At 40.3% G+C, this 18,664-nt stretch overlaps 1 protein-coding gene across 1 annotated transcript; it reads right to left on the bottom strand.

The window, feature by feature from the left end:
• Positions 1-16,318: 16,318 nt before the first annotated feature.
• Positions 16,319-17,305, bottom strand: LOC127540243 (mas-related G-protein coupled receptor member X4-like). The gene has a single exon (XM_051964848.1). It carries the CDS (start codon positions 17,288-17,290, stop codon positions 16,319-16,321), a length of 972 nt encoding a protein of 323 aa, XP_051820808.1. The 5' UTR covers positions 17,291-17,305.
• Between the last annotated feature and the right edge of the window lie 1,359 nt (positions 17,306-18,664).

The raw sequence follows: 18,664 nt of genomic DNA, 5'->3' as shown, positions 1-18,664 counted from the left end.
TTCAGGGAAGGTCTTAATCTCACTGAAATAAAAATATTTAGGAATATTTTTAAATCCATGCCTCTTTGATAGTGACTGCATGTAAGTATAAAATGTTTCATAAAATACATGTTAATTAATTGATTCAGAGAGAAAAGATCATCTCCTTGCTCTGGTTTGAAGAATCCTGCCAAAGGACTAGTAATTTAGGAAATTTAAAGCAATTGGTATGGAGCTTTGGGTAATTTAAAGAAACAAGGAAGTAGTAATGGGAAGTTGGGCATGTCACTGATTTTTGTTGGTAACACAAGCCAACCAAAACCAATAGAATTGTGCCCACTAAGTTTATTTATTGCCACCATTTTAAAATAAAATGGATTACTTTGAAAATTTTGCAATGGTAGAGAAGCTAATGGGGCTTTGAATGTAGAAAGGGGATAATCAATATTTATACCTATCTCCCAGGGAGAAGATTTGAAGCCCTATTTTAGAGGGGACCATGGACATTTTAAGGAAGTAACATTGGCTCAGACCTTGCCTCCATCTCTTATTGTAGCTGAACAATTTTAATACCCACATTAGCACAACTCACCATTTTAGGAACTAAAGTCAATAATATACTGTGTTGCATACCCATAGTTCTCCACTTCTAGAAAGAAGGGAAGGAAATGCAGTAATCCTTTGACTGATATTCTGCACCAAACTGTATTAAATGTTTGTTCATTTCTTACTCTTTTGAAATACTGTCCCTACCCTGAGGTAGCAGACATCAAGGGAGAGTAAGCAGAGAGGAGGGGATGCTGCAGCAGATGCTCACCTTATGGTTAACCAGGCAACTGACCAGCACAGAACATGAATAAGTGCTGGTGTCTGGATTGTTCATTGCTTTGGGTTCTGCCTGTCTTCAGTGACAAATTATGTTCTTAGGCACAGACATCTGTGAAAAGGTGAATCTGTGAATCCAGATTTAGACTAGGAGAAAAATCAAGGAGATATGGGTTTTATCCCTCACTCTGAGCCAGAGCCTGGGCTTGGAGAATTGAGAAGAACTTTCAGACCCTCAAGTGTAGGGACTTTTGAAATACTCCAAACTAAATTCTCCCTTCCTACCTGGCCCCATATTACAATATGTCTGAAGACATGCTCCCAAGAGAAAAGAAAACATCAGAACATAGCAGCAGAAACTTCTGTAATTACTATTTCCATGACTGACCCATTTTCCAGCTATGCACATTGAGGAGATCATTGAAAATATATGAAGAAAGGATCAAACTCACAGAAAATTCTTCAATAGGTCCAAGGATCACAAATAATTATCAAAAAAAGCTCCAGATTGAGAGTTAGCCTTTTCCCTCTCCAGGTTGCTGATATCTCCTGTGCTTGGTCCTGCTGCTGATGCTCACACCTTTCCTCAGGAATCTCTTGGTCAGAGTCAGGGGCATAAAGGATGGGAGAAGAGCCAGATTAAGGGCAATTCCTCTCTTACCCTTATATTCTACTCCCTCTTCTCCCAATCCCATAGATTTAGCCAAATGATTTTCTATTTGCTTTCAGGCACAGAGGGTGGGGAATTCACAAACACAAGCCTCAGGAGATGCACTCCCCATAGCCTTCAAGTGCAGATAAAGCTTCCTGAATGGTGTTTCTCTGGTAAAAACTTTGATCTCTTTAAACATCCACCTGCAAAGTAGAGCATAAAAGGAATGATTATTAGATTGGTGTGAGCCATTATCCCCAATGCACTAGTTTTTTCCTGTTATTCTTGCCTACTTAGCAGCATACTTTCTACAAATATGGTTGTAGTTCCTATCACAAGTGCTAATGCGGCTCTTTTCTAGCTCTCATGGAACTTTTCTGAAAGAGAAATGATCAATTCTCTGGTTGTCTCAGCTTTCCATCAAGATCTAAGAGCTTCAGATTTCCTTAGACTTCAAGTTTGTATTTGAGTGAAGTTTGGACTGGCAGGAACTCTGGATTTCAAGATTATAATAAGGAAAAGGAATGTATATACACTTTGAAAAGCATATATACACTTAAGTATACTTATTCATTCACAAAATTTATGCATGCAACAAAAACAGATATATATATGAACATATAAGAACACACACATATAATCATATGATATAATGTACATATTTATAACCAGTTAGGGACACACATCTATTTTTGTTTATGCCAGATTCCATGAATAGTTTTTTGTCGTTCTGTGATTTTGGAGGGAAGAAAATTATCTTCATTTTCATTAATCTGTAATTGAATATCAATATTGTACAAGATGTATATTCAGATATATATATATATATAAATATAAATATATATATATATATATATATATATATATATATATATATATATATATATATATATATATGTATATATGTATAAGTCACTTAACCAGTATCTCAGTTTCCTGAGCTGTAAAATGGGGATTATAATTACATCTACTTCTCAGGTTGTTGTGAGGATCAAATGAGATAAGTTTATAAAGTGTCTAGGAAGTGGGTAGCAAATAGTAGGTGCCTAATAAATGTTTATTTCTGTTCTCCCTCCCTTCCTCCATCCTTGTCATCCTCTCTGGATCATTCAACCAGAGTAAGCACTAAAGACTAATTATTTAATGTGAGAAAGGAAATAGGTTTGTTAAAGTTTCTATTATATATGTCTAGATACGTAAAATACATATTTATAAATATATATGGAAAGAGGAGAAAGAGACAGAGAGATACACAGAGATACAAAAAAAAAAAGGTAAAGGGCAAGACAATAAGCACCAATATACAGTGCTTACTATAGGCCAGAAATTCTGTTAATGATCTTAAAAATATTATTCCATTTGATCCTCATCCCAACCCTGTGAGGTAGATCCTTTTTTTTTCAGTAAACTGAGGTAGGAAGCAGTTTATTGCTTTGGCTTGAGTCACATTTCAGAAAGTGAGATTGGATTTGAACTCAGACATTCCTGACTCTAGGCCTGGTGCTCTATACACTGTGTTTGCCAAATTCCTAGTTAGAGAAATAGATCTCTAATGTATCCTGTTTGAAGAAATACTGAGACAGGGGCACTTAGATGCTATAGCCGATAACCACTGGCCCTGGCGTCAGGAAGACTTCAGTCCAATCCTGCCTCAGACACTCAAAACTACTTATCTGGGTGACCTTTGGTAAGTCACTTAACCCTAATTGCCTTGTCCAAAAAAAAAATCAGTGAGACAAAGGAATAGATGCGTCTTTCTTGTTCTCTAAGAAATAAATGAAGTCTGTTAGTTTTTTAAAAAAAAAAAACCCTTATGAGCAATCTGCAATTAGTAGGTATTTAACTTCCTATGCCCTATGATCTAGCAATACCACTTCTTGTTCATATTCCAAATATGATTAGGAAAAAAGCAAAAGGAATCTACATGTTCTAAAATGTTTATATCAGCTCTTTTTGTAGGATCAAAGAACTGGAACTTGCAGGGATGCTCATCCATTGGGAAACAAATGAGCAAGTTTGGGATATGATTATGATGGAATAGTATTATGCTATAAGAAATGATGAGTTCAATGATTTTAGAAAAAACATGGAAAGACTTTCAAGAAATAATGGAGAGTATATGAGCAAAACTAAGAGAACATTGTGTACAGTAAGAGAAATACTGTTTTTAGAATGATTTCAGATAAATAAGTTATTTTTATTATTATAAATAGGAAAATTAAGTATAAAATAGATATGAAGAAAAGTCTCTCTATTTAGAGAAACAACCAATAAATAAAAATATGTATACAATAATTTTATGCATGCATACATATGCACACACAATATATTTATATGTATATATATATATGTGTATATATACACAAACATTTATACACAAACCTATTTGTGTCTAATGATGTCTAAGGTCTAGGTTTAGAAGGAGAGAAAATATTTACCTGATAATTTTGTTCTAAATTCAAAAGGCATAGCAAATTGCAAGTAACTAATTTGAAGTTTCATATGTGATCATCTTTTTTATTGGACAATAAGTTATAAACCTTATTATTTTATTCTATCAATTACAAATAAAATAAAAATAAATAAAAACAACAAAATGCCTTGTCCAGGCAGACATCTTGCCCAAGATTCCTTTCTTGGAGGTAATTATCCTCCAGATGTTTTAGGATAAGAGGAAAGACATTTTTTAAGTCTAAGTATCCATTAAGTGCTAATGCGCGCCCTCTCTAACTTCCTTTAAGCAAGCCCTAATTTACCACTTAGAGGTACAGAGAGATGTGAACCACTTTCCAGAATGAATGACTCTTGTAACTCAAGAAGGATCCAACTCAATCTTCCTGACTCCTCCTGATTTGTTTTTCTTTTTTGTCCTAGTTGCTCAACAAGGATTTCTTCCATATTCCACTGGCTTGGATCATCTTTAGTAATAACAAAGCAAAAAGACCTGAATCCCCAAGGAAGATGCAGCCAGGTCATGCAGAGATGACATAACAAACTTTCCTTACCATAATCAAAAAACAAAACCAAACCAGATACAACCCAGAGTACAGAAATGATTTGTATTTGAATCCATCAGTGATCAGAGCAGCTCCCCTTTCCTCATCAATGGCCCCACACTCTTCAATCCCAACAAAGTCTTCCCAGTGATGGCAAACTCACATAGGAACTGAGTCTGAGAATTACAAACTGACTGAAAAAAACAAAAAAATTAAATAACTATATAATTTACAATTGCAATTTAATCTGGTTTAGAGCATGTAGCCTGGATCAAGGGGCTATGTGTTTGACTTTTTAAAAATAGGATTCCTATGCTTATAGGAATGCATTCCTATATTATGGTATTTGCTAATAGAGATAGAATGAAGAGTATTTCCCCATGTGGAAGAATCTGGTTATCTCTATGGGATCATAGTATAATACCTCAGTTTCCCTGAATTGTAATAGCTCAATTTCCCTAAATTATTATACTCTATACTGAATAAAATATTATGGCCACCCCCTTTGCTTACCTCATTAAGCTCTGGTCACTCTCACATTCCAGTAAGTCACAAAACTCCAGATGATTTATCTCAAATGCCGGGGTATCTCCTTTTTCAGACTCCTGTGTCCTGCTCTCGACCTTCTTGACCCCCACTCTGCCAGAACCATAAAGTTATGGACCTTCCTGAAATTATGACTTACCTAGTGTTCTGATCCTCTTTTCCTTTGTTTTCCTTATACCTGGAGACCTATAAAAGTCTCTGCAATTAATTGTTCACAGCTTGGTGCTTTGAGAGAAGAGTCCCATTTAACCAGCTAGTGTCAGCTAGTCCAAATTCTCCACTATTACAATATTAATAACCTAATATCTGGTCTTGCCTCAGTTTCTTTGGTATTATAATAGGACTTTGCATTGGACTTTGTTTCAAGGAATCTCTAGAGAACTTTTCCATTTTGCAATTGCGTAAACTGAGTCTGGAGAGGTAAGTGATTGGCCTAATGTGACACTGATTGATGACTTCTTGCTGAAAAAAGCAAACAAACAAAACTGTCTTGGAAGGTCGTTAACAAACCAAATCAGTTCCAGTTGTTCTGTCTTCCCAACCTTAGCCACACAAGATGTGAAAGATGACTTCTGGAGCATTGTCATTGCTCCCCAGGAGGGTGATGAGGATGGGGAAGAGCACTGGGTCTTGAAATATCTGGATCTGAAGAAACAGCATGGTCACAGTTTGAATCCATATTCCTGACTCCAAGTGGGATACTTTATACATTGTCATCCAGTTGTTGTTCTGATGCAAAGCCAGGGCAGGAACTTGAAGGGATCAGCCCATAAGGTCAGTGAGTAGATTTTTCCTGAATATCACTTTGGGAGCACTGATAATTTATATTTCTCCAGTCTGAGCTGTTCCTGGCTAGCACCACATTCAATAACTCCAGAAAGTCGCAACTGGATCAGCGCAGAAGGGTTATAAGAAGAAAAACTTAGAAAATGGTATAGGAGAAATTACATTACAAATCTTGTGAGCTTAAATGGTTCTGCACCTCATTTGCTAATCTTGATAAAGTTTCAGGTAATCAGTCTTCAAGTCTGAAATTTGGGTGTATCAATGTGTGAAATTAGATTTAATTTTAATGTAGAATAAAGGTATCCTTTAAAACTTTACTTAATTTTGGGATAAGTTTATGATAAGAAGAAATTTTCATTCTTAGAAGACAAAATAAGATAAAGTTAGACCATTTTCAGAAAAGAATAACTAGTAGAAAGGTAGAATTGGAGTTCATTTTTTCTTCTGTTGTTACTGCTCTTTAATAATTTAATATAATTCCCTTTAGGGCACCAAGAAAGTCCTGATTAGGACTTCCTATTGAAGGTGAATCCCAATGTGATCTCAGAAAAATGGAAACTTGTTTTGAAATCAGAAAACAAGGAAGGTAGGTGAAATTTGATGATCCTATTGAAGTTTAATTCAGTTACTTAGGTCAATTAGAAACAGTGTATGTATTCTTGGTGCACATTCAAGATTTGAAAGAAGTTTTTGGAATTTCGAAAAGAAAATTTTGGGTAAGGTCTTAATCCCACTGAAATAAAAACATTTAGGAATATTTTTAAAGTAATGCCCCTTTGATAGTGACTGCATGTTTTCTTTCCCCAATCAATTTAAGAAGCTAAAATATGTTTCATAAAACACATGCTAATTAATTGATTGAGAGAGAAAATATTATCTCTTTGCTTTGATTTAGAGAGTCCTGCCAAATGACTAATAATTTAGAAAATGTAAAGCAATTGGTATGGATATTTGGGTAACTTGAAGAAACAAGAAAGTAGTAATGGGAAGTTGGGCATGTCACTGATTTTTTTGGCAACACAACCCAACCAAAGATAATAGAATTTGTGAACAGTAAGTTTACTTATTGGCCTTATTCAGAAATAAAAATTGATTGGCTTGAAAAAATTGCAATGGCATCAACTTAGAGAATCTAATGGGTCTTTGTATGTACAAAGGGAATAATAAATATTTCTACCTATACCCAAAAAGAAAATTTGAAGCTCTCTTTCTTAGAGGGGACCATGGATACTTTAAGGAAGTGACTCAGACCTCTGCTTCAGTCTCTTATTGTAGGTTGCACAATTTTGATCCCCACATCAGAACAACTAACATTCTTAGGAACTAAATCCAATAATATACTGTGTTGCACACCCATAGTCCTCCACTTCTAGAAAGGAAGGAAGGAAATGCAATAATCTTTTCACTAATTTTCTGGGCCAAACTATAATAAACTTTTTTCATCACTTACTCTTTTGAGATATTGTCCCTACCCTGAGATAGCAAACATACAGGGAGAGTAGGCAGAGAGGAGGGGATACTGCAGCGGGTACTCACCTTATGGTCAACCAGGCCAATGACTAGCACAGAATATGAATAAGTGCAGGTGCCTGGATTTTTCATTGCTTTGGATTTAGCCTGTCTTTGGTGACAAGTTATGTTTTTTAGGCACAAGTATCTGTGAAAGGGTGAATCTGTGAATCTAGATTGAGACTAGGAGAAAAATCAAGGAGATATTGGATCCCCTCACCCTGAGCCAGAGCCTGGACCTGGAGAATTGAGAACAAGAATTTTCATACTCCAAAGCTGTATGAACTTTTAAAATACTCCAAATTAAATTTTTCTTTCCTGCTGGGGGCCATCTTAAAGTATGTCTGAAGACATGCTCTCAGAAGAAAAGAAAACATTAGAATATTGCAGCAGAAACTTCTGCAACCCCCATTCCCCAGATTGACCAATGTTCCAACAGTGCACATTGAGGGGATCAATGAAAATATATAGAGAAAGGATTAAATTCACAGAAAATTCTTCAGTAGATCCAAGGATCCCAAATAATTATAAAGAAAAGCTCCAGATTGAGATAAGCCTTTTCCCTCTCCAGGTTCCTGATCACTCCTGCTGCTGATGCTGGAACCTCAGGAATCTCTTGAAAAGAGTCAGGGGCATAAGGAATGGGAGAGGACCCAGATCAAGGGCAGTTCCTCTCTTACCCTTATATTCCACGCCCTCTTCTCCCAATCCCATAGGTTTAGCCAAATGATTTGCTATTTGCTTTCAGGCACAGAGGGTGGGGAATTCACAAACACAAGCCTCAGGAGATGAACTCCTCACAGCCTTCAAGTGCAGATAAAGCTTCCTGAATGGTGTCTCTCTAGTAAAAACTTTGATTCTCTTTAAACATCAACCTTCATAGTAGAGCATAAAAGAAATGATTGTTAGATTGGTATGAGCCATTATCCCCAATGCACTGGTCTTTCCCATTATTCTTGCATACTTAGCAGCACAGTTCTACAAGTAGGGTTGTAGTTCCCACAAAGTTCCTATAACAGGTGCCCAGAGGGCTGTTTTCTAGCTCTAATGGAACCTTTCTGAAAGAAAAATTATGTATTCTCTGGATGCCTAAGCTTTCCATCAAGATCTAAGAGTCTCCTATTTCCTTAGACTTCAGGTTTGTATTAGAGTGAAGTTTGGACTGGCAGGAGCTCCGGATTTTAAGATTATAATAAGGAAAATAAATGTATATACACTCATAAAAACAGATATGCATTTGTATTATTCATTCACAAAATTTATACATATAATATAAACAGATATATATGAACATATAAGAATGCACACATATAAACATACAATATAATATATATGTGTATATATATTTATAACTGACGAGGGGAGCCTAAAACTGAAGGGGGACCCCAAAACTTTCTGAAATTCCTTCAAGGAGAAAGTCTCCTTGAATCCTGGCCTGTATGAAAGACTCCACCCGAGGGAAACAGGACAAACAGCTTCATTCTGTTATCCTGAGAGACACCCCCATTGATAATACTCACTACTTATTAAGGTTCCCATTGAGGTGAAGATAATCCCAGAGATATTCATTCAATTCCAAGATTTTCTATTGATTCCAGGCCAGGCTGCACCCAGGCCCCAGCAAGAGCTGCTAGCCTAGGCTTTTGTTATAAAATGAGCCAACTTGGGGCTCAGTCCTTGAAGAGGACCTAATATGCCATGTCAAGGAACCTCTTCCTGGCATAGCAGCAACCCTCTGCCTGCTGAAATGATATTATCTTTCAGCATTACCTTGTCTTTATCTTTCTCACCTATTTCCCTAACAAGACTTTATATCTCTCTGCCAGGACTCCTCCACTAGAAACTTTTCTTCTCTGTCAGGACCTTCATGCATAGCAAAGGCTGACCTCCCAATGCCAATAATAAACTTCTTTTACCAGTCCAGCTTTTGGGGTTTGTAAATTTCTTTACAAAGAACCTCTGTGCCATCAGAAGGGGGTTCCGACAACTCCCTGCCCTGTGCCAAATCTAGGGTAGGGGAACCAAACCTCTTCATTTGGTTCCTTGAACCCTGAACCTGCTACTAACATCATCATTTAACTCCCTGACCACCAGGAACTCTACCCTCATCATAACCACTTAGGTACATACATCTATTTCTATTTACGCCAGGTTCCATGAATAGCTTTTTGTTGTTCTGTAATCTCAGAGGGAAGAAAATTATTTTCATTTTCATTAACTTGTAATTTAATATCAGTGTTTCTTCAATTATTAAGAAATTATTTTTAAGACGCTTCCATATGCATCATCACACTACAGAAAATATTCATAACATAAAACATAATACAGATGTATATTCAAATGACAACATGTTTAGGCATATATATGCACACATAGCAATAATAAACACACACACACAAACACACATATATGTGTATATATATATGTATATATATGTGTGTATGTATATATATGTATATATGTGTATATATATATGTATATATACATATATATATATATATATATGCTGCACTTCACTCTTCAGTCAAATGGAGGTCCAACACACAAGAAGTATTTTATGAAATTCCTACTAGGTGCCAGAAACTCTGCTAATTGCTGGGGATAAAGAGCAAAACAAAGGTAGTGTCTACGTTCAAGAGTTTATTATAGTATATAATAAAAAGTATATAGTATAGTATAGTATATAGGGTATAATAAAAACATGCATATAGATACGCTTAGAACAATGTACATATCGACTCTAGATATGTGTGAGTTGTGTAAATATATAGATATGACCCATAGGTGCAGCTCCTCTTCCTCATCGATGGCCCCCATGCTCCTTAGTCCCCACAGAGTCCTCACGGTGCTGTCAAACTTATATAGGATTTGAGCCTGAGAATTGGATTGACTTAGAAAGACAAAAATTTAAATCAGTATACAATTTACAATTGTGTGCAGTGAAGAGATCAATGTAAATATTAAGGAAAGGAATAAAATCAAAAGAAAACAAAGAATACAAGGAAAGGAACCAGACTGAGAACTTGCCCTTTTCCTCTCCTGTTTTCCAATCCTGCTGCTAGAGCCTGTATTCCCAGGAGTCATCTGGCCAGACACTTGGGGGTGGGCTTGGAGCAGGATTTAAGGCAGTTCCTCTCTTATTCTCCGATTTCCCTCCTTCCTCCCCCAGTACCATAGGCCTAGCCCCACCCATATTCTCCCTACTTTGAGGCACCAGGATGGGTGCCTCAGCTTAGCTCCAGACAAAGGGCCCCATGGTGTCTCTCACAAAGACTGCAGTTTTTTCCAAACACTTATCTGTGTACAAGGACATCAGAGGAATGACTGCGGGCTCATCTGTCCCATTTTTCTTCATCCACTGATCTTTCTAATCTTCTTGGGTACTTATCAGTCACTTTTCCTATAGTTTAAGGAAGAAATGATCTCTGGGGTTCATCAGGTTCACTGGACCCATTTCTGGCTCTCACAGAAGTTCTCTGAAAGGGAAGTTGGGAGAGAAGATTCTGGGAAGATGGCAGAATGGGTCAGACAGTTCCAAAGTACACATTACCAAGATCATTGTTCTTGGAGCTTCTGCTCCAATTTTTGCTCTTCCACATTCTCTCATAAGCTCTATTTTGTTCTGTTTATGGAGAAGATTCCAGGATGGAAGGTTGTCCCAAGTGAAGTATAAACTCTTTCAGGTTTATACTTGTCCACAAAACAGCAAGCTGCAAGCATAAGGAGAGCTGGACAGGAGGAGGACTTGGTCTCAGCCTCAGAAATTTCCACCTCCTGGGTGGTATGGAAAGGGGGGTATTTCTCCTTAGGAGAAGATTCAGGGAACCTCTGCTGAGAAGGAATGCTAGGTCCAGTTGTTTGGCCAAAATGGGGTCATGCAGGAGAAGGAACCAACCCATCCCCAAGTGAGTGCAGGAGCAGGATGGCAGGGACCCTGCTGGCTGTGATCTCGTTGTTGCCGTGTACAATGATCTCCGGGTTCTGCTCACTTCACTTAGGATCAGTTGATGTAAGTCTCTTCAGGCCTCTCTAAAATGATCCTGCTGGTCGTTTCTTACACAACAATAATATTCCATAACATTCATATGCCATAACTTATTCAGCCATTCCCCAACTGATGGGCATTCACTCCCTTTCCAGTTTCTTGCCACAAACATTTTTTGCACATATGACTCGTCACACTTTTCAAAAGAGGTAAGTCCATCACAATGTATCATCCCATAATTTTGTTGTTACTGTGCACAATGCTGTCTTAGTTCTGCTCACTTTACCCAGTAGCACTCCATGCAAGTGTTTCCAGCCTGCTCACTGCTACTGACAGAATAACAATACTCCATCACATTCATATACCACAGCCTACTCAGCTGCTTCCCAACTGGGCATCTAGTCAATCTCCAACTCGTTGCCACTACAAAAAGGGTAAATACAAAGACTTCTGTACATGTGAAGGGGTCCCCTTCCCCCCTCCATGATCTCCATGGGATAGAGACCCAGTAGAAACACTGCTGGATCAAAGGGCATGCACAGTCCTATAGTCCCTTGATAATAGCTCTAAATGCTCTCCAAAATGACTGAGTCATTTCACAATTCTATCAACAATGCACCAATGTCCCAGTCTTCCTACATCCCCTTCAACATTCATCACTATCCTTTCATGTGATCTTAGCCAATCTGAGAGGTGTGAAGTGGTACCTAAGAGATGGTACCCAGAGTTGTTTTACTTTGCATTCTGCAATCAGCAGTGATTCAGAACATTCTTTCACATGATTAGAAACGGTCTTAATTTCTTCATCTGAAAAGTGTGTCTTTGTATCCTTTGATCATTGATCAGTGGGAGGATGGCTTGTATTGTTCCAAATTTGAGCCAATTCTCTCCCTATGTTAGAAATGAGTATTTTCTCAGAAACACTGGCTGGTTTTCCCAGCTTTCTGCTTGCCTTCTAAACTTGGCAGTGTTGTTTTTATTTGTGTAAAGCCTTTTAATTTATTAGTTCTTCTTTGGCCTTAAATTCCTCCTTTCTTTGAGAGGAAGACTGATTGTTGTTCCCATAATTTCCTTATGGTATCACCCTTTATATTTATACATTGAAGCCATTTTAAACTTATCTTGGCATAAGTGGCTATGAATAGCTGTATTTTAGAAAAAGAAATTAAACAGGCCATAAATGCAATTCTAGGGTAAAAAAACTGCGCAGATAGATTTATATGAGAATTTTATCCATCCTTCAAAATCAGCTAATTCTAATATTAAATAAATTGTTTGGAATAGTAGGCAAAGTTTGGATCCTACCAGTCTCTATTAGGAAATAAATATGATATGGATACCTAACTCACAAAGAGTAAAAACAGCGGAAGAAAAATAAAGACTAATTTCTTTAATGAATTTGGAGGCAAAAATGCTAAACATTGGCTAAAAATTATAACACTATATTACAAAGATTATACTTTATGATCAAGTGGGTTTTATATCAGAAACACAGGAAGGGTGTTTTAACCTGAAGAATATTATCAACATAATTGATTATGTAAATAATCAAAATTTAAAATGATCATGTGATCACCCTATTCTATGTCTAGACGAGATAAAATATGGGATCTGAAAGGACTGAGGAAGGAGTGAGGTCCTTATCGCTGGAGAAATCAAATGGAGGCGACCTTCTCTGGGAGGAGGAGGAAGCACGGGGGCGGTGTATTGCAGCTTGCCCTGGGCCCCTCCAGCACACATCCTTCCCTGGAGGAGGAGCTGAACACTGAGTCCTGGGAGCCTCGTGGGGTGTCTGCAAGAGCTCTCGGGGAGAAGAGGAAGAAGTGCTAAGTCGCATCACTGGCGAGAATGCGCAGCAGCACCAGGAGGAAGTCTGGCCGGACCGCAACACCTGGGCCCCAACTTCCCGGAGGAGGAGGAGAAGTAAGGGTCCGGGGGACCCGGCCCAGGCTCCAGACATAATTTAAACCTGCGTCCCGGAAGGGGAGGAAAAGGAAGAAGGGAACAACAGGTCCTTTCGCTCCAAGCACAGGGTTAGTCGGGACTTGAACATGCGAGAGGAAGAAGAGGAAACCCGCTCCCTACTCCCCTCCATGTCCCTGCGCCCCAAAAGCAGTACCAGCGGGGAAGATAAAGTTCAGGTGCTACACCTAGGACGGGCAGGAACTTATGGGCGGCGCCGGGACCAGGCACCACCCTGGCCCCAGTAGGAGTTGTGCTAGCGGGGATGGCAATGAGCGAGGAGGAGAAGCGCTTGCTAGGGATCAGGGCCTGCCTGCGGGCCAAATACGCGGCTGGAGAGGAGGACTAGCAAATGCCCGCACGCGGGACACGCAGCGCATCGGGCTGGCGCTGTGGATTAAGTGCGGCCCCCTAGGCCTCCTAGGCATGGAAGTGTAGAGAGAAGAGAAGCTGGTGCGAGGGTCCAGCGCCTAGCGGCAACCTCGGCACTGGAGACTGATGCCCCGCGGACCATGCTCACTGCTTGAAGCAGACCTGTGGCCTCTCCAGCCGCGTCCTATGGGAAAGAGGCTGGAGAAAAAGAAAGAAGGAGGAGGCTGGAGATTGGAATAGGGTTCGGCAGGTGCTCAGACTGAAGAAGCGAATTAAAGGGCAGGAGAATGTGCAGAAGATGGCTGGATTCAAAGGCTTGAAGATCCAGAAAGGAAAATGGAAGAAATGACGACTGAGTTAGAAGCAAAACCTCTAGCTTTACAAAGGATCCGGGTAGCTCACGCCCTCGAGAAAAAAGCTGGGAAAAGGGGATGGTGATTATGAAGCAATCTTGGCAATTATGAAAAACATTTTAACTGTTAATGGTTCAATCCTGAAACCCAGCAACTAACTGGGGACCTAAATGAGAAAATATTGGAAGTTAAGAAGAGATTAGTGTTTTTTTACAAAGCTGGAGAAGAAAAGGGACTAGAAATGAAGGCTGAGAATAAAAGCAAAAAAGGTGAATTAAGCCTCCTGAGCAATAGTCTCTTGCTAATTAAAATGAAGGAAAACCCACAAAAGGAGATAGACACCACTATCATTTTTCAAAATGTTTCTCAGTTAAGTCACAAGAGATGATGATACCATGAAAGAATTTAGTCAGCGAATATGGAACAAGACAAAGACCATAACCCCCAAGCTTTACTACCACCACCTTCTTCAAATGAATCAGAATCCCAAATCTTCCACATTGTGGTGGCGTTTCCTAGATATCTCCAGCAGGATATTGGTGACAGCAAACTGCAGGAGCACAAAGGATGACTCCAGCACTTGCCAAACAATTACCTATCATCTGTGGTGAAATGTGAAAGAAACAGTCACCCTTTTATATGCAGTCTCTTCTGCTGCCAGCTTTGATATCAGACTTGCTTTGGACCAAGACCTAATAAATTTTCCAGGGCCCACCAATTGGGATGTTAGTTGTGAGACCTATGAGGCCATAAAATCTTCACCCCTACAAAATCCTCTGCTATCGGGCTTCTCTTTGGAAATGGAAAGGATTCTCCTCTACCTTCATCTAGACCTTTAGGATTGCCAGTCAGCTAAGGGTCTCCTTTCCATGTAAAGATATTAACCCTAGTTACTCAGAACTTCCAATTGTTATTAGAAGTGGTTCCTCCCAATAGCTTCACCATCATGATTCCCCAATGCTCTTTCTGGGAAGTACAAATTTTCACAGGATAAATGAAATCGGCCAATGGTCATTTCTCTAGGATATATGGAGCTCCCAGTTGGAACAAAGACCTTGAGACCCAGGGAACTCCAAAAAGTTGATGAAATGAGTCCAATAAAACTATACCTGAAAGCAATCTATTATAAGGTGCACTTGGAGGAATTGTCGATTCCCTGAGCAATGGATATAAATTCAAAGGTGCCTTTAATCCCTGGCCAGTCAGCTCCTAAAGCTTCTGCTCCAGGACTCCCCTCCTTGCTTCCACCCCAAGGTGGGGATGAGAACAGAAGCTTGATTGATTTTAAAAAGCAGTTGGTGTTTGTGTGTGTGTCTGTATTTTGTCTTCTGTGTTCTAGCCAAATTACAAAGGAAAAGAGCTGGCTATTTGGGATTAAGAAAAAAAAAAAGAAAAAAAGAAATCAAATGGAGGCTCAATGATTTCTTTTAGGATGTTCCACAGGAAATTATTGTTCAGTGTGTGTGTGTGTGTGTGTGTGTGTGTGTGTGTGTGTTTCTTCTTCCTTTATTCTTCAGGACAGGGACAGTGACCATTTGTTGTGGAAATCTTCCTCTGGCCTGTTGATACATGAACCCCTGGCCATGAAAGGAGCTTCCAGCAAGCTATGGAAGTGCAAAGTACACAGAGCATTTATTGGATCTAAAATTAGAAAGATCTGAGTTCAAGTCCAGTCTCAGATGCTTACTGGTTTGGGGAGCTTGAGCAAGTCATTGAACACTCTGCCTGCCTCTGTTTCCTCAAATATAAAATGGATATGTGGAGAACACATCCCTCCAGGTCTATTGTGAGGATTAAATGAGTTTTTTGTTGTTTTGAGGCAATTGGGGTTAAGTGACTTGCCCAGGGTCACACAGCTAGGAAATGATGTGTCTGAGATCAGATCTGAGCTCAGGTTCTTCTGATTTTCCTGCTCTATCTAGTGTGCCACCTATCAGCTCCTAAATGAGATATTTTGAACAGCTTAGTACAGTTACTATTATAATTTTGTTGTTCAGTCATATGACCCTATCTGGGATTTTCTGGACAAAGATATTGAAGAGCTTTGCCAGTTCTTTTGATAGTTCATGAGGAAACTGAGGCCAAGTTGAGTGACTTGTGCAGGATTATACAGCTAGTTTCTCAGACTAGTTCTTCCCATTCCAGGATCTGGAGTTCTATCCTTTTTGAATATCCAGCTGCCTGGTATACAATAGGCACCTAATAAATGTTCATCACCTAGAGTTCCCATCTTAAGCATCCACATAAATAAGGACAGGGAAATCCTGATTTTCCTCCCAGGGAGGGGGAAGCTGCTACTGGGTCTGGGGCAGGAGACTCACTTCAAGGGCTGCTATGTCTGAACATCTTGTTCTTAGGCTCCGAGTGTAGTCTCCGGGCTGCTGGCGTGGGGGATGTTTGTTGTCCCACTTCCTAACTCCTGCTCATCCCCAAAGGCCCTCTGAAGCACCACCCTGAGAGGCTCCCTCTTCCTATTCCCTAGTCTGCCTATGAAGAAGTAAATGAGGGGGTTCACGCTGCTGTTCACACAGGCCAGGAGGTCACAGAGCCAATAAGGTATGAGGAATATGTTGAACCAGAAATATAGGACAGCCCAGATCCCCCAGGGCAGGCCGCAGAACAGGAACACAAGCACGGTGAGCAGGATCAGGAGGTAGAACCTGGGAAGCCGCCGGCGCTGGGAACCGCACTGGACCCTTAGCAGCAGAGTCAGGCTGGACACGCCCATCACAAACGTGACGAGGAGGAACCACGAACCCTGGATGGTGATGAAGGTGAACAAGTTAAGATAAAAACAGTCCCCAAAAACAAGAGACAGTAGCCCGAACACCCCAGCCAGAGCCCAGAGCCCGGCGCAGACCGCGGCCGACGTGTGCTTGGGGCGGCGACATCGGTACCAGATGGGGAAGAGCACAGAGAGACAGCGCTCGGTGCTGATCGCGGCCAGGAGGCTCAGGCCCGCAGTGTAGAATATAAATCTGAGGAAGAGCAGCATTATCCCTGTTAAATATTCAAAAATCGATCTAAAAAGTGTATCTATAGTGATCAGAAAGGAGAAGCAGAGGAAGATGGCGTCAGCCACCGCCAGGTTGAGGATGTAGATGGAGAAGGGGTTCCTCCGGATGCGGAAGCCCAGGAGCCACAGGACGGCACCGTTCCCGATCAACCCAAGCAGGGCAATGAACAGAGAGAGGAGGTTCCTCCAGTCATAAAAGTTAAGTCTAATAAGTGGATCCTCATTTTCATTATAGTCCGTTGAATTGTGGGAATCATTTATCCGATGTTCAGGCGGAGTCACAGTCATGTTGGGGGGTCCGCGTTCCATGACGCCCTGCTCCTCTCAGACACCCTGGGGACACAGAGACATAGAAGGACATCAGGGAGTTTCCCGCCATTGATGCCTCTCTCTCCCTTCGAGAGTCAGAGCCTCCTCTTCCTCACTGCCTCTTTGTAGGGCGCAGGTAGGGGGCGCTACAGTGCATAGAGGTGTGGGCCTAGGGGAAAAGATGAATTGTAACTTTCTCAGAAACTTCCCAGTGAGAAAAATCTTTTTTCACCCATATTAATAACTGATCATTAAGAGTAAGACTTTACTTTCCTATTTCTTCATTAAGAAACTAGCCCCCAGTAGATAACATCGTCTGTCTCTGAATGACATTGATGGTGCATAAATTTGCTGAAATCCTTGAGGTACATGATTTTCCTCCATGAAAGAGAAGTTTGTAGAGACGTTTCTCCTCCTCTGAGAACTGCCCTGTCAGCTGATAGGACGGACCCAGAAGGCAAAAGGGGGCTTGGCCTCTGAGGCAGGAGGTTGTGGCTTACAAGTGTTAAAGGAGCTTAATAGGTTCCTTGAGATGAAGGAGTGCAGCCTCTTGCTAGATCTCCCCTAGGCACAGCATTAACTCCAGGTGTCCCTCTTCCGTGAGTCACCTATGCAGGGTTGAGCGGACTAGGCAGGGGTAATCCCACAGAAGAGTAAATATAAATAACCAGCTTTGAGTCCACAGAGAGATGGAGAGAGAGACGCAGGCAGACAGAGGGAACACTTACCCTTATACTCTCTTGCTCTTGTTTCCTGCTGAGATACCAATAAATAAAGGCTACTTTGCACCTCAAGCTCGGCTCATCTTCGTGTGTAGGGGGTTATCCCAAAGACTGATATGTATGGCCTTGGCAGTCTAGAATAGGGTACACAGTCGGTGCGGTACATGGAGGTATTATTCTTACCCACTCGCTTTCATGATTCATTGGCTGGGGAGGGATGGATACCTTTGTGCAGGTACTTGGGAGCAGCTAAAGCTCCTCGTGCCCTCAGCAGGTGGAGAAGAAGGCTCTTGTACCGCTCCTGTTCTACCCCCTCAGGGATTTAGATCTCTACCCTCAGGCACAGCCCCTTTTCTAAAGACTTTTAAAGAATTTAATAGTCTCCAGAGGCATCTTTGGCTTGCTGATCTCAAGGTCTTATTTTCTAGCCATCACTAAAAATCTTATTATTAATTGCCCCAAAATTGTCTCTAGGATTTGTAATTACTTACATTGGCTGTGTAACCCTGTACATACTATTTAACATTTCTCTCCCTTTGGTTACAAATTGCAAAATAAGACCAAAAATAGTAGGAACCTCACAGAGATCTTTAGAAGATCAAATGAGGCAGTATTTGTGGTGTGCTTAACACTGTGCCTAGCACCCAAGTAG

The sequence above is a fragment of the Antechinus flavipes genome, chromosome 6, assembly GCF_016432865.1.
Source record: "Antechinus flavipes isolate AdamAnt ecotype Samford, QLD, Australia chromosome 6, AdamAnt_v2, whole genome shotgun sequence".
NCBI classification, from domain to species: domain Eukaryota; kingdom Metazoa; phylum Chordata; class Mammalia; order Dasyuromorphia; family Dasyuridae; genus Antechinus; species Antechinus flavipes.
Note: the sequence above shows the minus strand (reverse complement) of the source record. Positions and strands in the feature narration are given on the sequence as shown.